The sequence below is a fragment of the Giraffa tippelskirchi genome, chromosome 6, assembly GCF_054371585.1.
Source record: "Giraffa tippelskirchi isolate mGirTip1 chromosome 6, T2T-mGirTip1v1.2.pri, whole genome shotgun sequence".
Lineage (NCBI taxonomy): Eukaryota > Metazoa > Chordata > Mammalia > Artiodactyla > Giraffidae > Giraffa > Giraffa tippelskirchi.
In genome coordinates this window covers 41,183,405-41,207,953 of record NC_137280.1, presented here as the reverse complement: position 1 = coordinate 41,207,953, position 24,549 = coordinate 41,183,405, and the positions used below count along the sequence as shown (strand labels likewise).

Genomic DNA, 24,549 nt, shown 5'->3' with positions numbered 1-24,549 from the left:
CAGTTACTTCCTCCAGAAAGCTTATGATTTTTAATCATTAAAAGCATTATCATCTGTGAATATTTTTATTTATATTTTGGTAATCAAGCAACTGAAATTAACAAAAAATACAGAGTCATCAGTAATTCTTGCACTTATCTAGTGAAAATAAATTTTTTCTACAACTAACAATAGGAAAAAATAGTAAATAAAACAATGTCCTGTGAATAATCTTTAAAGATACTGAAGCATTTATGGATGAAGTGACATATCTGAGGTTTATTTCAAAATAATTCAGAGGACAGAGAGATGAGAAGATGGGATGTGTAGGTAACTGTTGCATCTGATGACAAGTACAGATGTTCACTATCTTACTCTTTCTATGTAAAAGTTTGAAAAAATCCCATAATAATTCACAAATAATGTACAACTATTATGTCAACTTTAAGTAGCAAAAAAGGTTATTTAGTTACAAATATATACATATATGTTCCACATGTTGTTGTTTATTCACTAAGTCATGTCCAACTCTTTGCAACCCCATGGGCTGCAGCACACATTATAACAAATCACAGAAATAAATCTAAAGCCTTAATAGAAAGTAAAATGTATTTCCAGTCTAATTCTGTATCATTTCATTTGAATTATGCCTTTTGCAGGCTTCCCCTGTAGCTCAGCTATTAAAGAATCTGCCTGCAATGCAGGAGACCCCAGTTCGATTCCTGGGTCACGAAGTTCCCCTGGAGAAGGGATAGGCTACCCATTCCAGTATTCCTGGACTTCCCTGGTGGCTCAGACAATAAAGAATCTGCCTGCAATGCGGGAGACCTGGGTTTGGAAGATCCCCTGGAGGAGGGCATAGCAACCCATTCGAGTATTCTTGCCTGGAAAATCCCCATGGACAGAGGAGCCTGGCGGACTACAGTCGATGGGGTCGCACCGAGTCGGACACAACTGAGCAACCTAAGCATAGCATAGCATGCCTTCTGCATCATACATTTAAGACTCCATTCATCACTAACAAAAATGGGTCCACTTATTGCAGAAGAGAAACTGGGGCACAGTATCAGCCAAGGGGCGGTGGAGCCTGACACAAATGCACAACTGGCAACCAGGCCAAAAGCAAGCCATCAAGAGTCATAAGCTGCTAATTTTATGTCTCATTTCTAAAGAATTCACATGAAACCACTGAAGAGTATAACAGAACAGGAACTAAGGGAAAAGAATAAAGGAGGTGGGAGGACAAAGGAGGAGGCAGAAAAAGAAAAAGGATAAGAAAAAGTTATCATATTAAATAAGTCCAATTAGTCCAAACCCAAATTTAATGCACACACTCAGAGCAGAGGAAGAGTATGTCAAGCACAAAGGGATTCTCTTCTCCTTGTTTCTTACAGTGTTTTAGCAAGGGATAAGTAAAATGCACAAACCTTGAGCATACAGCTCCATGAAATATTACCTATGTAAACACACATATAACCACCACTCAGATTAAGATCTGAACATTTCCATCACCCAGAAATACCCAGTCAAAACCCACCTCCCCACCTTACCTGTTCTGACTTCTGCCATCATAGATTAGTTTTGCCTGTTCTTCAAATCTGAATGGGTATTAGTTTGTCTTGCTTCTTTCCTTCAACATAAGGCTTTGCTGAATATCACGATTTCAGACTTTGTCACTGAATAGTATTATGCTCAGTTTATCTAACCTTCTATTGATGGAATATTTGGGTTGTTTTCAGTTTGAGGCTATTAAGTATAAAACCACTTGGAACATTTTTCAAGAAGTCTCTTGGCAGACACGTACACTCTTTTTAGTTGGGTCTATATCTAGTAGTCAAATGGCTAGATTACAGAGTAGGTTTATGTTTAACTTTATTAGAAACTGCCCAACAGTCTTCCAAAGATGTTTTAACCCCAAAGAGCCATGAACGCCTTTAGAAGTTTAGATTTTTATTATTTCAGAAAGATTTGTTTAATAATTAACAGACTAAAAACTTGTATGATTTATGTCATTATGAATTCTTTGCAACAATCATACAAACACAAACAGCATAAAGTTCAAAGGGGAAAAATAGAAAAGAAAAAAAAAAAGAGAAGAATATTGAAAGACCTCATCCTTTAAGTATGACCATAAACAGAAAACTAATGTCTTTGAAAATGATCATTGAAATGATTTTAATACAGCATGTCTGCCACCCACACCAAAATTATATTTTAAACTCGGTAAAAGTACTGTATTCATATTACTTAAATAAAGAAATAATCCCATGTAAATTCCTCACTTGAAAGTAGGCTACGGTACAGTATCTTCACAGAAATGCTAGCAACTGGTGTTGTGAAGGCGAGAAAAGACACAGAAAAGCACAAACCATACAGAAAAGGTTTCAGCCCCTTTAGAGCGAGGTGCTCTGTCTGTTCCCTACAGAACACGACTGACATCTCTACATGTGAACACCTTTTGACATCGGATTGGCCAAAAATTTTGTTCAGGTTTTTCCATAAGATGTTATGAGAAAACTCAAACTTTTTGGCCAGCCCAATACTTACACAGTAACGCTCTCATAGAAAACATTTACAGAATAATCAAACTATGAGCTGCCTCCAGGAATTGCTAAGTACCACGGTTTTCAATATGTGTGGGTTGGACCCAAGTTGCGTAGATGACCATTACATAGAAATCCTCATATATTTCATGGCTATAAAGTTGACATTGCAAACACATCATCAGCTTTTAGTGGTTTTTAGATACGTTAAAGGAAATTTCTACATTTACTGATGATAAACATAAAAAGACTAATTAATTAAATATACAAAAGTACAAAACAACAATTGCGGATTCCTATTATGAGACAGATTTAAAAAAGATGCCACAACTAGTTCTCAAGGAGCAACATATTGCTAACATTTAAAGAAACAACTTCGTAGGAAATTAGAGAAGTCCCTGGAACATATAACAGTAGTCACTCAATAAATATTTGCTGAAAGAATGAACTGATTAGCCAGTCAATCAGGGCTCCTGAAAAAAATGACTGGAACCAGGGCAAAGAAAATGCAAGATGACCTAGGGACACCTTCTAGTGCCAGAAAGCAATGCCCAAAGAATGAGGAGGAACTATCTGAAGGACATAGGAGTCAACCTGAAGGGCCATACCAATGGCCAAACCTGGGACAATTTGAGCATCAAAATAAATAATGATAATAATAATAAATAAATCATAGGGCTTCCCAGGTGGCTCAGTGGTAAATATCAGAATCTGCCTGCCCATGCAGGAGACACAGGTTCAATCCCTGGGTTGGGAAGATCCCCTGGCTGAAGAAATGGCAACCTGCTTCAGTATTCTTGCCTGGAAAATCCCATGGACAGAGGAGCTTGGTGGACTAGTCCATAGAGTCACAAAGAGTGTGACATGACTGGATGACTGAGCATGTGCACACACACACACAGACACACGTATCATAAGCCTGCAGGTAAAACAGGAATCCAAGAATCGACAGTGATATAAACAAACAAAAAAATGACGGGGATGAGAAAGCTCTTGGGTAGAATTCCAACTAACTAATAAATCAAAAAAGAATACGGAATTAAAAATCACCCTTTGGCAACCTTCAGAGTAGTCACTGATTCAGACAAGAATCATTAATGGATGCCAAAGCTGGTAGGTGAATGAAAGTTTGATAAGGAAAACAATGTTTACATAGTCTCACAGTATCTCTTCAGAAAATACTTATTAATTATACTATTTTATAATAAAACATACTTATTAATTAACTTTACAATATAGAAGCCTGGCTAACACACTCTTCACCAAGAAACCAATGTCATCACTAATGGGACATTTCAACATCCTGGGTCTCCAGACATGAAACACGGAGATGACCCCAGGTCACTTCTGTGATGTTTGTGCTAAAAATGCATAAATCATGAGGAAACACAAGACAAATTCAAGTGAGGAGCATTCTATATACAGTGTGTGGAAATGTCAAGGTCATAAAAGGAAGACTGAGGAACTGTTCCATTCACGTAAGTGGAATGGAGAAACACAGTAGGCCAGTGATCCTGATGAGATGCTGTTCCTACAAAGGACGTTACTGGGGCCATCACTGAACAGTGAGTGGAGTCTGTGGGCTGGTGGTTTGTGGGAGTGGAGTCTGGTGATACCAGGTTGATGCCAGCATCCTGAGTGGACAGTCTCTGTGCACTTAGGGAATAAGGGGTAATGGGACACCATGTCCATAACTTATTCGCAATTGGTTCAGCAATGTTAATCATTTCTGGGTGATGGTTACCTGAGAGCTCTATGTACTCTTTCTATAAAGTTTGTGTGTGTGTGTGTGTGTATAAAAGAAATTATTTCTTTAAAAAAGTTAAAAAAAAGAGGAAGAAGAAAGCAAATATTTCTATGATATACTCCTCATTAACTGGCAGATTCCCCATGCTGTACTAAATTTAACTCCTCTCTGGGATGTAATTACTATTTAAGGCCCATCTACTTCCTATGAAGTCAGGCCTGCATCTCCCCTCCTCTGCAGTGCAGAGAGGAATGGATTGAATGGATTGTCTTTTCAGTAAATAGTGCTAAGTTAACTGAATGTCTATGTATTAAAAGGGAGAAAAAAATCTTGAACCCTACCTCAGCTCATACATAAACCTCAATTCCTGACAAACTTAGATCTAAATTTAGAAGATGAAATAATAAAACTTCTAAAAATAATATGAGGTCATCTTCACAACTTTGTGGGAGACAAAGATGTCTTAAATAGCACACAAAAAAGCACTACCATTCTAGCAATTCCACTTCTGAGTATTTATCCCCCCAAAATCAAAAACACTAACTTGAAAAGGTATTAATATGTGCACTCTCATGTTCATGGAAGCAAGCTAAGTGTCCATTGATTGATGAATGGACAATGAAGAGGTGATACACATAAACAACAGACTATTAATCAGCAATTAGAAAAAAGTTGCCATTTGTGACAATATGGATGGCTCTTGAAGAAATTATGCTAAGTGAAATAAGTCAGACAGAGAAAGACAAATTCCACATGACCTCACTTATATGTGGCATCTAAAAGAAAGAAAACACAAAAAAAACAGAATTCACAGATACAGAGAACAGACTGATGGGTTGCCAGAGGTGGGAGATGGAGGTAGGTAAAGGGGGTCAAAAGATACAAACTTCCAGTTATAAAGTAAATAAATCATGAGGATGTAATGTACAGCATGGTAACTACAGTCATACTGTATTTTATATTTGAAAGCAGCTAAGAAAAGTAAATCTAAAGACTTCTCATCACAAGAAAAAAAATATAACTATAGGGACAGATGTTAATGAGACACTATGATGATCATTTCACAACATATACAAATATCAAATCATTGCGTTGTGCAGCTGAAACTAATATAAACCTATGTTCAATTACACTTCAATTTTTTAAAAAGCACTATCCGTAAGGGGAAAGACTAATATATTACACTTCATTAATAGAAAAATCTGTTTACCAAAATATACCACTAGGAATATGGAAAGAAAAAAAAAAAGGAATATGGAAAGATATTTGCCATACACACATCTGACAAAGGATATTAATCCAGAATATCTAAGAAACCTATAAGTCAAAAAAAGAACTGAAAAAAAATAAACAAACTGCCAATGCCGGTTTTTAATGGGAAAAATATATCAATAGCAGAGAAGATCCAACTGCCAACAGGCATATGTAAAGGTGTTCACTTTAATTATCAGGGAAATGCAAATTAAAATCACAATGAAATACTACTATATCCCCAGAAGAATAGGCAGAAATTTTGAAAGCTGAGGATGCCCTTTGTGGACAAGGACATGGGAAACTCACATATACTGCTAGTGGGAGGAAAATGTGTCAGGTTGAATATTATGTATTAATACTGAACACATGCATAACCTACTTAGCTACACCCCCAAAAGAAATGAATACATCTAAAAATGTTCATAACATTGTTGTTGTTTAATCACTAAGTTGTGTCCATCTCTTTGCAAGCTCATAGACTGTAGCCCACCAGGCTCCTCTGACCATGGGATTCTCCAGGCAAGAATACTGGGGTGGGTTGCCATTTCCTTCTCCAGTTCACAGCATAGTAGTCTTATCTCTAACAGCCCAAAGCTGGAAACAACCCAAACGTCTACCACCAGTATAATGAATAAATAAATCGTGGTATATCCATGCAGCGGGATATTACATAGCAAAAAAATACTATACTGTTAACAAGACAGATGAATCTCACAAACATGACACTGAGAAAAATAAGCTATGACAGAAGACTACAGCGGATGACACCAACAAGCAGGCACAACAAATCTAGGATGACAGGGCGTAGAACAGTGGTTCCCTTTGGAGTTGTTTAACCTAGTTGTTTAACTAGAAGGGCTTTAACCCCTATTAGAGAGGCTTTTGAGGCTCTGGGAAAGCCTGCAAAGCATTCACAGTGCAAAATCCAATCAAGGCTCCACAACCATAATTTGTGCACTTGCAGATACATAATGTTATATTTATTTTAAAAATTTACCTCAGCAACAAACAAATGGATAAAATGTCATACAAAAAAAATTAAGTTAAAAAAACTAAAATTTACCCCCCAAAATCTACTCATTCTCTCAGCTCAGTACAATGTTCAATGGTGGAAACGTCTCCACCGGCCTTCAGACTCGCCTGTTCCCTTGCTCTGACTCCTTTGCTCGTTGATCTCCTGTGACAGCCCCTGGAAGTGGCCCTGAACTGAAGCTCAGCACACAGCTGCTCTTGCTTCACAGCCTCTGCCCCAGGGGGCAGGTCCACAGGCCTGGCTTCCACCAGTGGATCAGTAGCACTTGCCCTTCTGCCCGTTCCATGAACGTGAGTTTCTTCTCTTTCTCTTCACCCATAAACTATGGCTGTGGTTTCCTAACTGATTTAGCTTCTAGTATCTTCCACCTTCCATACACATGTCAAACTCAACATCCTAAATTGCTCTTTTGAACACATCATCCACCTGCTGGTAAAAATTAATCCCCGAACTAGAGATAAAATTTATTTCCTAAAGCTGTATTCCAGTCCATCACTATCTGCTTTCAAACTACATCTCTAGTCTTATCTCTTATTAGCCACTTAGCTGCTCTACTTAAAAATCATCTACAGGGGGAGGGGAAGAAAAAATCATCTATAAAGAAAATATTTTTTTGCCAAACCCACAGTCCAGATTCCTATTCCAAGGACTTTCCTCAGTATTCCCTTAGCCTGGAATACCCTTTCCTCCGCTCTATGCCTGCCTACTCTCTATTCAAGACCTATACCTCACCTCAACTACTTCAGTACATGTGTATCATTACTTATAATACTGATGTCTGCCATTACTCACTTGGTACTTAATCTTTACCGCTGGGTTACATGTTTTATGTAAATAACTAAAACCCTTACAGAAAAGAACAATGGTTTTACATCTCTTAGATGTATTAAAACAAATGCTTAATAAATAGAGATGGTGCTATGGTGCTAATGATCAACCAGTAATTTGAAGAGAGTTTTGAAAGTCAAATATAGCCTCTACCTAGCTTTAAGCTGAAAGAGTTTTTTTATTATAACAGTATTTTGGCTTATTTACCCATACTTAACAAATACTGGAATAAGCTGAACATATGTAAAAGGACTACCATTAGGAAGGTCACGGAGTTCTGCAAAGAGCAGTCCTTGAAAAAGGAGACTGTCTACAGAGCACGTGCCACATGGGGAAGAAGTGTTGACCTGATTATGAGTATGAGCATGTGGACTATAATTAAATAGCCTATGGAGTCAGTGTTGGCAGGCAAAATGTCTTTTTTCACTCCATCACAAAAATACCTAAAGCAACACTGGTCAGAAGGTAACCACTTGCATTAGTAAGTTAACGGATGAGTAAATGGCATAACACTGGTACTAAATTTACGGAACTTCATTAATTCGATGCAATCAGTTCATGCATGGTGTCCAATACAGGTTTGTTCTTCCCAATAGATAACTGGACATATAATGCTGTTGGTACTGCATGCAATCGACTTTTTAAAGTTGATGCATGGAGCAATTTTTTAAAATTATTCTTAGGAGCTTAAAACTAGAACTCTCATTTACTTAGTAGAATATTATACACAGGAGGTTTGACTGGATTTGTGGGTTTCTTAACAAACTTCATATGACTGTTTTAAATGTAAATGGCAACCATCTCTACATGAGCAAACAAAATAGTAAGATGCTTAGGGCTAATTTTATAATTTTCTATTAAACTAAAATAAAGACTATTTTAATTAATAATTATATGTTGTATACTTAGAAAGAGAAATTGATGACTTCTATCTTTGCTTTAGAAAAAAACCTCAGTCCTATTTTCATGTCTTTGTATCCAAATGCCTTTTTGTCACATTTAAAAAGTAAATAATGCACCTTTAGAGAGTAGCCATTAAAGCAGAATTTTAAAATAACTTCAATTACCTTCTTCATTCTCTCATCTTCAGTTACTATTCTGCTGTCTGAATACCCATTGACTATGCAACAAGCCTGTGTGAAGGAAAACACAGGGAACAGCACATGCAGGGGACAAGAACACAAGGAACCGAGGCAGGGCCATACCTGGGTTATTATTAACATTGCTCTTGGGCGGCTTCTGAACTGGTTTGGGGAGCGTGGATTCCATCAAAGCTTTGTTAGCGACAGCTTGCTGGGCCTTCTTTATACTGCTCCCTTCGGATTCCCATGTCTGCTCCCCAAGACTCAGTTGCACAGAGAACATCTTGGAAAAACATAAAGAGACCAGGAGAACATTGAAATTTTTCAGGAAATAAAATGTGCTGTCTGAGAGAAAAACAGACACACCACAGAATCAAAATGTTAGAGCTAGGGTTGAGTTTATAGGTCATTTGTAACAAAAATCATTCTCTCTAGTGAAAGAATGTTAAGAGGTTGTGCCAAATTCTGTTCTATACAGAGGCTTAAAGGCAGCTCTAAGTGTACATTTTTGGTAGAATATATCAAGAAGAAAGAGCTTCCCTAAATGCAATCATATTGTTAATGCCATTCAAATAGTCCTCAAAAATAGTAAAGTAAGAACAAAGAATAAGAGAAACTGTAAGAGAATCCAAAAGAACCTGTCTCTATAACCGTCACAAAAACTAATTACTTAAACTTTATACTTAACACAATTTAGTCAATGAGTTGGGAAATCCTATTAAATATCCTGTCACCAAGAAACTCTCAATCCTCCACAATCAACCTTAGCCAGTCACCAAATCCAATCAGTTTTAACCTCATAAATATTTCTCAAATCTCATTCCTCTCTCTGCTAGGAACTCTGCTGCACTGGCTACCGTCTTTCATCATCTTAGCTTGGATGTAATAATCTCCCATCTGATTGCTGCTAATACTATCTTTCTAAAACTCAAATCCAATTGCATCACCCAGAACACCACCAGCTTAAAAACTTTCAACTGCCCCCTGTGCTGCACTCCACAAAGGAGTGACCTGTCCATCTTCACTTCACACACACCCCTCCCCTTGTACATCCTAACATTCCATCTACACCATATTTCCACATGGGCTCAAACATCTCTAAAATTTAGGATCAAGTTACAGTATATACACACAATCCGCTGCTTTCCCCCCTAGATAGCTCACTGCTCTTTAGGAATACAAAGTAAGAACCTCAAAATGCTTATTAATTATTTAGAAATAAATGTGAATTTACAGGAAAGAGATCAGGTAGAAAATACCTTTAAAAACCAAGTGTTTAGAATTAGCATCATCAATAATCATACAAATGGACATCACATGCCTCCTGACACGATCCAATGAGAAATATGTCGCATTCTTGGCCAAAAATGTTTACTGTGAATCTAATCATAGGAAAACAATCAAACAGATCTGGATTACGGTGTATTCTCTAAGAAACTGACCAAAACTCTTCAAAATGTCCATGTTATGAAAGAAGAAAGACAGAAGAATGCAAAGGGGCTGTCCTAGATGAAAGGATGCTAAAGAGACATGGAAGGTCATAATAAGGTACAATTTATTGATCAGACTTGTACTGGAAAGAAAAAAAGTACAAAGCACATTTAGAGAACAACCAGGGGAAACTAGGGAAATTTGACTATAGACTATACAACAAATAATGTCTTCAGTCAATTTTCAATTTCTTGAGTGATGATAGTATTGTGGTTATGAAGAAGAATGTCTTTGGTCTCACAAGATATACAAGTATTTAAGGATAAAAATGTCATGATAGTCAAAATTTATTTTCAAGCTGTTCAAGGAAAGAGTATATGTATCTATACAGAAGGAGCAAGGAAAGAGATAAATGTAGCAATGTACTGAATAAATTAATGATTAGTAAATATGAAAGATCCATTATTATAGTGCTCTTTCAATTTTTCTCACAGATTTTCAATTTTTCTCATAGATTTTCAATTTTTCAAAATATACAGCTGAAAATATTTACAATCATTTGAAATTCAAAATATATACATATATTTTAAAAGTGAGTCATTTTTCTTTTATTCTGATTCAGTGTAAAATCTTTATCTAAAACATATTTTTAATACATTTGACCAATTTTAAAATGATTTTTCAATGACTAGGTCTTTTGGTTTTCAAATTATAGTATGTAACAGAGAGCTCTGCCACAAAGGATATATTATATATTATCTCTCCCATCTCCTCCAAATCAGTTCACCCTCCAGAATGTTCCATCCATTTTTCTTCCATTAATTCAGGTTCAAAACCTCAACAGCTCCTTTGTTTATCCTTGCCTTCTTAAGATTTATTTCACAACACTTCAAAACTGTTCTCTGCCATTTCTTTTGTCACCACCTTAGTCTAAGGCCCCTATAAACTCAGGTTTCCTGCCTCCTAACCTTCCAGATGTCACCACTTTTCCAGTTCACAAGCCAAACACCTTTGAATGGTCTTCATGGTCTGCTCCTTTTCTCTCTACATTCTCCCCTGCATCCAACTGATTGAATTTCAAAAACATTTTTCAGATCTGGCCTTCTTTGTATTCTCAGTTAATAGAATCAATGTATCTCTCTCCTAAATTACTACAAGACCACCCTAACATCATTTCTTTAACATAAGACTTTCCCATCAAACTGTCCTTCTTGGGAATTCCCTGGCGATCCAGTGGTCAGGACTTGGTGCTTTCACTGCCAGGGACTGGGTGCAGTCCCTGGTTGGGAAATTAAGATCCAGAAAGCCATGCCATCATCAACATGAACATGCTATAAAATGCAAATGTATCCAAGTCAATTCTCTGCTTTCTGAGACCTCTTAAGAATTCCACTATGCAGCACTTGAAAGCAATGCCAACATTATACATCAATCTAAAAAAAAAAAAAAAAACCTGGAGAGGAAAAAAAGTCCCACTATAATAAATATTTAGTAGCAATTTTGAGTAGGAGTCCTGGGACATACTGCTTATGAGCTTAAGTCACAGATCCACCATTTACTATATGTCACAGTAAGGAAGCATTTACTCTTTCCATCTGTCTTCTTACTTTTTTAGTGAAACTGGGGTAACAACCACATAATGGTTATGAAAGTTAAAATGGTGTAAATACCCCCATTTGAAATGTAGAGACTGTCAAACTGGATAAGAAAACAAAATCCAACTACATGCTTCCTACAGGCAATGCACTTCAACTATAAAGATACATGGTTTAAAAGCAATGAGATAGAAAAAATATATCATGATAACATAAATTAATGAAAAGTCAGAATGGTTATAATATTAAGCAAAGTAGATTCCAGAGCAAAGACTACTACCAATGGTAACAAAGGTCAATTTCATAATGACAAAGGAGCCAACTAATCAAGAAGAGGACTAAAGATTCTAAACACTTGGGCAATGTGGTTCATATATACAAGGGAATATTACTCAGTCATAAAAAGGAATGAAATAGTGTCATTTGCAGAGACATGGATAGACCTAGAGATGGTCATACAGAATGAAATAAGTCAGAGAGAGAAAAACAAATACTGTATAATATCACTAATATGTGGAATCTAGAAAAATGGTACAAATGAACTTATCTGCAAAGCAGAAATAGAGACAAAGATGCAGAGAACAAACTTATGGATACCAAGGGAGGAAAAGGGGAATGGAATGAACTGGGAGACTGGGACTGACATATATACACTACTAGGTATAAAACAGGTAACTAATGAGAACCCACTGTATAGCACAGGGAACTGTACTCAGTGCTCTGTGGTGACATAAAGGGGAAGTCTAAAAAAGAGGGGACATATGCATAGCTGATTCACTTTGCTGTATAGCAGAAATTAACAGAACATGGTAAAGAATTATACTCCAATAAAAAATTAATTAAAAATAAACACTTGGGCAACTAACATCACGGCTTCAAGATACATGAAGCAAAAATGAACAGAATTTCAAAGAGAAATAAAGAATCCACAATTAAAGTCAAAGACTCAATACCCTCCTCTCAATAATTGATATAACAATGACCAGGCAGACAATCAGGTGAAATAGAGCAGACCTGAACAACACTATCAACCAATATAAACTGACTGCAATGTTTTTAAAACACTCTAGCCAAAAAGAGCAAATATGAATTTGTTCTCAACTTCTCACAAAATATTTACCAAGACAGACAATATTCTGAACTATAAAATAACTCACAACAAATTCTAAGGATTCAAGTGATGTAAAGTATATTCTCTGACCACAATGAAATTAAATTAGAAACTAATAGCAGAAAGATCTCTGGAAAATCTCCAAATATTTGGAAAATAAATAACACATTTCTAAATAACTCATGGGGAAAAGAAGAAATCAAAGGGGAAAACAGAAAGTATTTTAAACTGAATGAAAATGAAAACACTGTATCTCAAAAGATGACGCTAATAAAAATACTAAAGGGAAATTTCCAGCACTAAATACCTACACTAGAAAAGAAGTGACGTCTCAAGTTAACTTCAGTTTCAATCTGAAGAAACTAGAAAAAGAGTAAATCAAAGCTGAGGTAAACAAGGAAAAAAAGTAACAAAGGTAAAAGCAAACATAAGAAAATAAAAAAATAGGAAAAAAATAGAGAAAAACCCATAAAACCAAAAGCTGGTACTTTGCAAAAATCAATAAAATTTGTAAGCCTCCATGCAGACTAAGCATGAAAAAAGGACAAGACACAAATTACCAGCATTAGGAATGAGAGAGATGACATCACTACAGATTCTTACAGTATTAAAAAGACAAGGGAATATTTTTTAACTTTATGCCAATAAAATCAACAGCATAAGTTTTTAAAAGCCACTGTTATTAATGCTCATTCAAGAAGAAACAGGCAACATGAATAGCCTTATATTAATACATGTTAAAGGGAACTGAATCTGTAGTTTAAAACTTTCCTACAAAGAAAACTCCAGGCCCAGATGATTTGGATGATAAATTCTACCAAATGTTTAAGGAAGAAATAATGCCAATTTATAAAAACTCTTCCCAAAACCTGAATCAGAAGGAACACCTCTTGACTTACATTATGAAGCGTGCATAACTTTGATACTGAAACCACAATAAGATACTACCAGAGAAAACAAAACAAAACTACACACCACACAAAACATAAAAATCCTTAACAAAATTCCATTAACAAATGGAATCCATCAATACAGAAATTAGATAATACTTTATAACCAAGCATCTCACTCCAGGAAGGCAAGGATTGATTGTACCTTTGAGAGTCAAACTATGTAACTCACAATAATAAGCGATTAAAAACAGAAAAGTCATATGACCATCTCAATCAATGTAGAAGAACCATAAGACAAAAACCAATATTAATTCATGTTAAAACTCCCAGCAAAAAAAAATAAAAGTAGAGAAGAATTTCCTCGACCTAATTAAAGACATCTATAGGAAAAGCTACATTTAAATTCACAATTAATGGGGGAAAACTGAATGACTAAGTCAAGAACAAGTTAACAGATGTCTGCTCTCATCATTTGTATTCAACATTGCACTGTGAGTTCTAGGCAATGCAACTGGACAAGAGAAATAAATAAAAGGCATTCAGATTGGGAAATAAGATTTAAAATTGTCTTTATTCACAAATAGCTTGTGGGACACCCAACAGGATCTTAAAAAAAAAAGTCTACTAGAACTAATAAATGAGTTTAGCAAGACTGCAAGATGCTAGATCAATATACAAAATTTAGTGTATTTTTGAAGCAGATTCAGAGAGAACGAACTAGTGTTTAGGGGGTAGGGGTAAGAAAGGGGAAATGTAGGGATGGGGGAATGGAAGGTACAAACTACTGAGTATACAATAGACTTAACACTGTACTGTACAAATGGGGAATATAGCAACATTTTGTAATAACTATAAATGGAAAGTAACCTTTAAAAATTATATAAAAGGGCCTCCCTGGTAGCTCAGTGGTAAAAAATCCACCTGCCAATATAGGAGGCATGGGTCTGATCTCTGGTCCAGGAAGATTCCACATGCCATGGAACAATTAAGCCCATGCACCACAACTACTAAGCCTGTGCTCTAGAGCCTGGGAATCACAACTACTGAGCCCACGTGCTCTAGAGCCAGCGCTCTGCAAGAAGCAGCAGCCACGGCAATAAGAAGCCCGCAACCACAACTAGACACTAGGCCCCACTAACTGCAACTAGAGAAAAGCCTGTACAGCAACGAAGGCCTAGCATACCCAAAAATAAATATATAATTTTTACTTACATAAAAAATTTTTATAAAAAGAATTTTTAATGTATCATAAAAATAATCTGATATATTTCACGCTCTTCTAAATTCTTTGGCATTGTATGGATTCTCTATATTAGAGAGGCAGTTATTTTTAGCACTATTTGACAGTATAAATTAAAGTTAACCTGCTATGGAAAAAGTAGGATCTTCAGATTTCTCTATTTGTACTTTTATTCTTCATACTCTCATGTGTGCATACTTATACAGAAATGCTATACATATTTCAGTGATTTAAAATGTATAAAAGAAAATAATACAGAACAGAAAAAATCACTATTTTTATACATTAGCAATGCTTAATAAGAAAAATTATAAATTGAAAATTTTAAAAACCATACCACTTACAATAGCTTCAAAAACATGAAATATTTAGAAATAAACCTAAAGATGAGAAATACCTGTCCACTGAAAACTACAAAACATTGAGAGAAACTAAAGAATGACTAAGTAAACAAGAGATACTTTGTTCATAGGTTAGAAGACTCAATTTTTCTAACACGTTAATCTTCCCCAAATTGAGCTATTTATTTATTGCAGTTCTATTCAAAATCCCAGCAAGGTGCTTTATAGAATGGACTAGTGAACTTTAAAATTCGTATGAAAACGCAAAGGGTATTAAATAGCCAAAACAATTCTGAAAATAAAAAACAAAAGTGGAGGGCTGGTACTACCAGATTATAAAGCTACAGTAATTATAAAGCTACAGTAAAATTGTTGGGCTTCCCAGATGGCTCAGTGGTCAAGAATCTACCTGTCAATAAGGGGACATGGGTTTGATCCCTGGGTTGGGAAGGTCCCCTGTAGAAGGAAATGGCAATCCACTCTAGTACTCTTGCCTGGGAAATCCCATGGACAGAGGAGCCTGGCGGGGTACAGTCCCTGGGGTCGCAAAGAGTCAGACACAACTTGGTGAGTAAAACAACAATCAAAACAGCATAGTATTTGCCTAAAGACAGAAAAAAAGACCAACAGAACAGAACAGAGACCAGAAATAAAGATATATATAGACATCTGATTTTTGACAAAGGTGCAAAGGCAATGAAGTGGGGAAAGGACAATCTCTTCAACAACTGAAAATCTGTAACCAAAAAATAGAAATAAAAAATTTATCTTGTTACATATATCATCTATAAAAATTAACTCAAGGTGGCAATTAGATCTAACTATAAGACCCAGATGTAAAAACTTAAACTACATAACATCTAGAAGAGAGCACAGAAGAAAATCTTATGACCTCTAACAGGGCAAAGATTTCTTAGATATGATACCAAAAACAAAATCTACAAGAGAACAAATGGATAAACTGGAGCTCATCAAAATTAACAATTACTGCTCTTCAAAAGACACTGTAAAAAAAAAAAAGAAAGAAAAAGATAAGCCATGAAGAGGGGGAAGTAATTGCCAACCACATATCTAATAAAGGATTTGAATCCAGAATATACAAAGAGGCAAACAGCAGAGCAGAAAGCTCCAATGAGGAACAGTGCCTGTCATACTACACTCAACAGATATTCTACCAAGGATTTTTAAATCGTGTATACAACTATTAATAACATGCAATGAGACAATTATCCAGGTACCTCCATTATTAACATACTTGCTAAGAATTTACAAACTATCATCCTATTATACTATACTAGAACAGGTATAATAGTTCCCAAATTACAGCTGAGATTCTAAATTAGTTGTTGAGGCCACACAAGCCAGATAATGCAGGGCAAAGATCAAGCCTGGTAAATCTAGCAAGAATTAAAAGAAGAAAAATACTTCACTTCAAGGCCACTGGGTAGAACTGCCTCCCTCAGGGATATTTATTCCAGAGTAAACTTTCTTCAAGTGTCACTATGACAGCAGCTTTCTTAACACTTAGCCATGCGTACCCACAACTCATCAAAATAGGGAAATAAAGTAAAAAAAAAGAAAATACCACTTTATGCTATTCATGGCTGTCTGCATTATAATAGCTTTCTTTTGAGATTTGAGAAAATCTAAACAAGTCATAGGAAAATAAAGAACTGGATTTAGGTACCTAAGAGATACAATACAGCAATGTCATAATAACTCATATAAATATTAGGAATAACAAATTACTTCATAAAAATAAAAGGGGACAAGGCAAACATTAAAATAGTTTTTATTTACTAGTCACACATTAAAAGTTCTACAAGTTGTTCACATCCTGTAAGACTCAATGAGGAAAGAAGAAAGCATGTAAATATAGATCACTACTTCCCATCAAGAAGTATGTATGAGACGACAGTTCTACACCACCTTGAAGACATTAATCTCTGTCCTCTGTTTCTCAACTCTGGATGCACATCAGGGTCATCAGAGAGCTTTAAAAAAGTCCTGGTATCTGGGCCTCATCCAAGACCAATTAAATCAGAATTTCTGGGAGTAAGACTCAGGCTTAAGTATTTTTTAAAGCTCCAATGAATAATCAAGGTTGGGAACCACTACTGTTAAGTATGTGTGTGGGTACATAAACACATATATACATATATATGCTGCTGCTGCTAAGTCGCTTCAGCCGTGTCCGACTCTGTGCGACCCCATAGACGGCAGCTCACCAGGCTCCGCCGTCCCTAGGATTCTCCAGACAAGAATATTGGAGTGGGTTGCCATTTCCTTCTCCAGTGCATGAAAGGGAAAAGTGAAAGTGAAGTCGCTCAGTCGTGTCCGACTCTTAGCGACCCCATGGACTGTAGCCTACCAGGCTCCTCTGTCCATGGGATTTTCCAGGCAAGAGTACTGGAGTGGGGTGCCATTGCCTTCTCCAATACATACATATGGAGGTTGCCATATAACTGGCTAATGTCCCAAGAAAATTAATGATTTGGGGTTAGGTTTAAATTTTTCATGCCAGAGATGATCATTTATTTCATTCAAATATATTTTATGTCTCACTTAAAACCACTGGCAGACATGCATAAATGCAAATGACTTTACTTTCCACAAAAAGAATTCAGACTTAGCCAACTAATATTAACATTAAAATTAATTATGACTTAAGACTCATAAGTACTACCTTTCATTCAAGAATATGCTACTTATTCTAGTTCTCACTCTTTTTAAGACAAGCAACAGGCTAAATGGTGTTGTGTGGTCTATGACCAAAGACTCACAGCAATAGGTGGAGGTTGGCAAAGGAATCTCCAGGTTTCCTTAAAACCCAAGGGACTCCAAAACTGTCTAGAAAGAAGAATGTGGGCCACAACAAACCCAGTCCATTAGAAGCAGAATTCGATGACACAGAAGAAAGTTAAGGGAGGAGAGGGGAGAGAAAGCTGGAGGAATGACCTCAACTAGACAAAGAGGGGCTGGGACTTAGTAAAGAAACAGAAACAACTACTTGTTGTCCTCCGTAAGTCGTTCATCCATACCTCAGAAGGGACGGCAGAGTTGGCATTTGGGTTGGGATTTTGCTAAGCATGCTCTAATCAAGAGTGGAAGAGAGTTGAGGGTACATACAAAGTGTATGGAATTAAAGCTGAAAAAGGAAACATGGAGACTGAGGTAAGTGAGAAATAGTAAAAAGGTGGTAGAATCAATGGAACTGTGGTGTGGAAGGACTACTGAAGGCAGACTATCAGACGGGATGAACTAGGTGTCAGAGACGAATGAGTGCTTGCGATTCTAATTCTGGAGGGTCTTGCAATTACTGGTAATGGTAAAATCAAGACTTTGATCACAGGACTGAGTGGCTCAAGGAGAATGGAAGACAAGATAACTGGAGAAATGTAAGAAACTAAAATGTCAGCATGCTGAAATAATCATCATTTAGACAGTATCACCAAAATCTAAGGATGAATATTGTAGACAGTGAAAGTGAGCCAGGAGAAATGTGCTGGAATCACTCAGAGGTCAGCAAATGACTAGTGTGATGTCACATGGGCAGTTGGTCTATTAACATGAAATTCAAACCTGGGGGTCTATCTCAAGGAAGAATTCCTGGAACTGGCAATGAGAATAAAAAAAACAGGAGACATACTAAAGGAATTATGAATTGTAGTAGGATGAAGTATTTATTACTCTAAGGAAACGGTCTCATCCATCACAGCAGCACAGCACAGTAACAACTACAACTAAGAAAGTCAGGACCTGCTAGAGGCCCGGTGGAGGGAGCAGAGAAGTTTCACAAAGGTTTGAAAGATGTGAGATGTGCGTTCAAATCTGACCGATGTGAAAAAACATGAGACACTATAAGGAATACAAACACTTCAACAAGATTAAGGGTAGAAAGAATGAGTGTGTAATAGATATGAATTAACAGGTATGGAAGAGAAAGGCCACTACCTTTTTCTCTGAACAAAAGATATTCTGAACAAATTAAAGTGCTGCCCAGAAATCCTTCATAAGTCTCCAATATGGAACAAAATGAACAGATTTCATTTTCATCTCACTTCCCTTACTTTGAAGGAGATGCTAAAAGACAATTAAATAATCCAATAACCTGTACTGTATGAAGATTAACCAACTTTTAGAGAATCAATTGCTTCCATATTGCATACAAAAATGCATCATCATTATCATAATCTCCAAGATTAAAAATGTATCAAGGATATGTGTACACAAGTGAGATTTTTAAAAAGGGAATGACAGAGCTCAAGCATAAATGCCTTGGTCATAATTTCTTTGCAATGTATACACAAATAAACATGTATGTATGAGGCTATATAAAAATACAAATCAGTTTTCCATTTAAAAGAACAGTATTATAAATGAATACACAGATAACAACAAAACTGGTATACACAACTTTTATAAATGATGAATCTCAGAATTAAACGTCCTATTGGAAAAGGCGTCTCACTAAGTAACTGTTGCTATATTTCACTCTACATCCATTTTTAGGTTATCAGTTACTATGTCATAGGAAAAGCACCATACTTGGAAACCACAGAATACATGTACAAGTGCTGGCGCTGGCACTCATGAACTATAAAGCAAGTTACTTAGCTTTTCTGTGCCTGAGTTTCTTAATTTACAAAATGGAAATCAAAAATTCGTATCTCATGTGGTTTCACTAAGATTTTTGTGAAGTACTGTATCAGAATGAACTCTGCAAACCATAATGAGCTATACAGTTACAGACTTAAAAATACTTTTAAAAGAGAACTAAGAGCCTTTAGGCCATCCACTACCCCCTCCCCCCAAAATAAAGCACAGTTAAAACCTGAGATGATAAATCTCACAGATTTTGATAAGCATGGCTCACCACCTCTCTTCGGAACCTTACCTTCGAATGAGCAGGCCCTCTTTCTTTCAGAAGTTTATACTGGGGTTGGACTCTATTGAAACGGGCTAACTCATTTACCAGACACATTGGAGTTTTCTCTTTGGGGTTTGCCATTTTATCTTGGAGAGAAGCTGTAAATAAAAAGGCTGTAAAGTTTTTGTGAAGAATGACTTAACAAAATGGAAGAAAAACTAGTTTTGACTTTTTCAGATTGAAATCAGATTGTATATTTGGATTAAATTATTTTCATGAATTTTAGATAAGTTTCAAATCATCTAAATTTCAAATCATCAAACCATTTGATCATCATTCAAATCATCTAAATTTCCATACATGCAACAGAAATATGTATCACATTTTAACCAATAAATTAAGGTAACTTTTTCCTGAGTACCTAAATTGCTCTCTATACATAAACATGATAACAGCATGCTTAAAGATTGAAAAACAGTATAAGATTATATAATAACTTTTAATTTATCCTATAACTTTCTTCTCAAGAAATTTTAGCATAAACACATAATTCTTATTCTTATTGCTATAAAACTAAATTTTATCTGTTTTATCATTATATTTTTCTTTTTTCCTTCTCATCCTAAGGTAGCATATTAAATTGAAAAAGCTCCAGAAGTGGGAATCAAGTCCTAAGTTTAATTACTAGCTCTCCCAATTATTATTTTTTCATAACTTGTTTTTTTAATGAAATTTTGAGAAAAAAAAATTAGAATAATTTAACAAATGACCAGTTATCACCCAAAATTAAAATTAGTATTTTGTTTGCTTTTAGTCTTACTTTTTAAAAAAAGGAAAAACAGTATTACATTCCAGTTAAATTTCCTTTATCTTTTCCAGAACCTACCACTATGTGAATTTAAACTATATCCCTCTCGGATATTCTAAGATACATTTATATGCATGCATATATATCCACGAAGAAATACATAATCCTGACATATGTGGTTTTGCAGTTCACATAAATAATAATATAATAGACGTACCATTTTCACAACATTCTTCACTCTTCATTATGTTTTTTAGATTTAACTCAGATCCAGTATATTACTTTTTAACTGATGTATAATTTTCATCACAATACGTTAGCAGTGTTTTAACCCTCCCTACTGACAGAAGACTTTTATTAATAGATTGTCTTCAATTTCTCACTCTTACAAGTTAAAGTTACACTACCCCAAACATCACTAAGAAGGATTGAACCAAAAGGCCTTCCCTCGGCAGCATGATAATTACTATTTCCCTCCAACCTTGAAAATGTGTAGTATGCTCAGATATTTTCATCTCTGACAATCTGATGTCTGACAAAACTGTTTTTGAACACCTGGGTTTCCTCTTCTGGGAACTAGTTCTATCCTTTTTTCTACTGACAATTTTATGTATAATACTTATCAATCTTTTCCTTTGTGGTCTGTGACTTTACTACCTTAAGAAACTCTCCCCTAACCTGAAATGTTTTAATTATTTTTACTTAAATTTACTAAGCCTTTGTGGATCATAGGGTTGCAAAGAGTCAGACACAACTGAGCGACTGAACTGAACTGATTATCCTTTATCTATAAAATAAGAGTAATAAATATATTTTACTTAACTAACACTATGTGTTAAAAGGTTACAATTTTTAAATATATAGTACTTTAAATTCTACCACAATTATTATTACAGCTTCAGAATATTTTTATAGTATCTTCTCCTGTATTTTTCCTTCATCTCATTTACAGACATATTAACTGCTTTTTTAGTTTTTCTTTCACCTCCCATTTTAAAACTTAAGCATAGGGACTTCCCCAGCAGTCCAGTGGCTGAAACTGCCTTCCAAAGCAGGGGGCAGGGGTTCAATCCCTAGTTGGGGAAATAGGGTCCCACAAGTCATGGGGTATGGCCAAACACTAAAAAAAAAAAAACAAACCTAAGCATAAAACATGCAAATGGATTACTTCCTGCTCAATTAAACTGGAGTCACAATGTATAAAGAAAACATTAAATAAATGGAAATAGCTGGTTTTAGGAACTTCATCTATAAACTTTCTATGACAAGATTTAATGTAGAAAATAGTATCTTTTTTAATACTTTTAATTTACTTTTTTAATACCCTTTTCAGGACTAATAATTTGGTATAATAACTTGATCACAATCATTATTAAGAAATTATTTTATAACAATACTACACAAATACCTAGTAAGGCATAAGTTAAAAAAAAAAGAATATAATCAACCAACTGTAGGACCAATACAGTTGACAGTTAATTCTATAATTAAACCATTCTAAGTGGCTTGCAAAGCAAAAATAAACAAATAAGCTTAGTAATTATTGCTTTCTTGGAACACCACAAAAAAGGCAAAGACTATTAGTCAAGAAAGGTTGAGGAAATCTGCATTTTACTTATTCTATTGCATATCATTCAAATAAACATTTTATAAACATTTCTGTGCCAGGAAGTCAGTTATTATATATGTATTTATATACATATAAATGATCTGGGACTATGGTCAATTTTGTTCCTTGCATACCATAGTGTTAAATACTAAAGTACAACAGATCACACAGCTACCTGAACATCAAAAAGCAAAAGAAGAATGAAAATGAGAAAATATTGAAAATATTGGTAAAAATGAGTTATTTCGCATAATACTAAAACAGCACTTATACTGCTACTATGACAATTTTCGTAACTCAGCAATGCTGCATATTCATCTGTTTTGATACAAAAAATATTAAAGATCATAGCAAGAATAATGTGATGATTTTACAGTATAAAAAGTAACAGCACCAGATTTAAGCATGTTTAAATGTGATTAAAAATATGTTTATAGCTCTATAAACTTAGTTCTGTTTGGTAAGAAAATATGATATAAATTCCTTAAAGGAAAATGATAATAACATGGCACTAAAACTTATATTCCATTCATTCTAACTTTCTGCTTCATAAAAATTACATGAATCCAATAATGGATTCACAGAATCCATTAACGGAATCCAATACTGGATTAAATGTTTACGTTTTGGTGTGAAAGATGTGCAAAATACATGTAAGATCGCATTTCAATAAAACTTCAAAGCCCAAATGTTTAGTTAGTAAATTTATAAATAATTAGTTCTAGTTCAGATTTTATTTTACAAAATGATTAAAACTTTATTTTCCATAGTTGTTCCTCCATTCAATCAGAAATCTTATTAACAATACTAACAGAGTTCAATGACAAAGTAGTAATAAAAAATTAAACCAAAATTTTGATAAAATATCTACAAAATTATAAAACAAACAGGTCTATAAAAATTGAGATCCATAAATTTTATATATTATTTTTTAGAAAAGTCAATAGTACAAAAAGTGAGAAATATATACATATACACTGTTGCATAAGTATACGTTTTCAAGAGACTGAAGAAAGCTTCAATTCAATTTGGTGGCTGGAATAGTAGATACCTACTTAGAAGTAAATAAAATTAATGACAATGAATTACACAATTTTAAAACTTTGCTTCTGAGCGAACAAATGCCATATACTTAAGAGCCTAAGAGCCTGTTTTGGGTATCTCTGCCACTGACTGACTTTTACACATAACCTTGAGAAAGTACTTAAATCTCACTTCCCTGGACAGTGAAATAGAAATAATAATTGTTTTCATATTACTGGATTATAGTATATTGGTTGAATCAAATGATGTAAGATATTATTAACAATAAGAATCCATTATTACTCTGTATATAAATAATCTTTAGCACACTATCACTGAAAATGAATACAGTGATATGATTTCATAAACTTTTTTCATGGCTTCCTAAGCTAAAATATTCTGAGTTAAAATGTTTGTTAGGATAAGCTGATTATATTCATACTATTATACTTCTTTAGTATTCTATAAAAAGCATGTATTTGCTATTATTTTTCCACTGACTTACTGTAATGTATTAAGCTTGCTTCCATTGAAAAGTACCCAAGTGTGATATATATTACATTTAAGATTTCTCATACTCCTGTTAGGGACGAGTTTACCTTGGATATAAAGTTTGTTTACATGTAACTCTCCATAACTTTGACAAGTTACATTGGTAAAATAGCTGTAACAACAGGATCTGCACACTCGGCAAAACAGAGGCCTACCCTACTTTTAGAGACAGATTGTTTCTGTACTTAATAAAATGTCCTAAACTCTCTGGGACTTGATCTTCAAAATATGCCAAAATAATACAGTTTACAGTTTTTAATCAACAGGCAAAGAATACTTGTTCCAAAGGAGTTCAGAGTCTGTGAGAAAACACACACACACAGAAGAAACAGATACACTAGACTACAGCATGGTAGGTGCTCAGATGAGGCTTTAAAAGGGACTCCTTAGGTGAAGGGGTGTGGAAAGGCAGGTTTCATGGGGTGGTGATTAGATTACATTAGTTAAGGAAAGTAGGCATTCACCAAGTTAGTGAGGGAGGGAAAGAGAAAAAGGCCGAGCTTTCCCAGAGCACACATGCAGAAGAAAGCACATTAAACACATCACATTCTGGAAAATGCAAGCAGATCACTGGCAGAATGTAGAATACAGAGTAGGATGCAGCAGAAAA

The 24,549-nt window shown here is 35.1% G+C and overlaps 1 protein-coding gene across 50 annotated transcripts in view; it reads right to left on the bottom strand.

Moving 5' to 3' along the window:
• STAU2 (staufen double-stranded RNA binding protein 2) overlaps window positions 1-24,549 on the bottom strand; it is a 333,314-nt gene that overhangs the window by 257,414 nt on the left and 51,351 nt on the right. For 32 of the 50 annotated variants that reach the window (XM_081501611.1, XM_081501636.1, XM_081501640.1 and 29 more), the window contains 2 exons: window positions 19,975-20,105; window positions 8,590-8,749 (listed from right to left, as the gene is read on the bottom strand). In XM_081501611.1, coding sequence (XP_081357737.1) covers window positions 8,590-8,749; window positions 19,975-20,088 — 274 coding nt within the window. In that variant the 5' untranslated portion in view covers window positions 20,089-20,105. Of the gene's footprint in view, window positions 1-8,589; window positions 8,750-19,974; window positions 20,121-24,549 lie in introns of all 50 variants that reach the window. The other 18 variants (XM_081501626.1, XM_081501592.1, XM_081501619.1 and 15 more) reach the window with 2 other exon arrangements.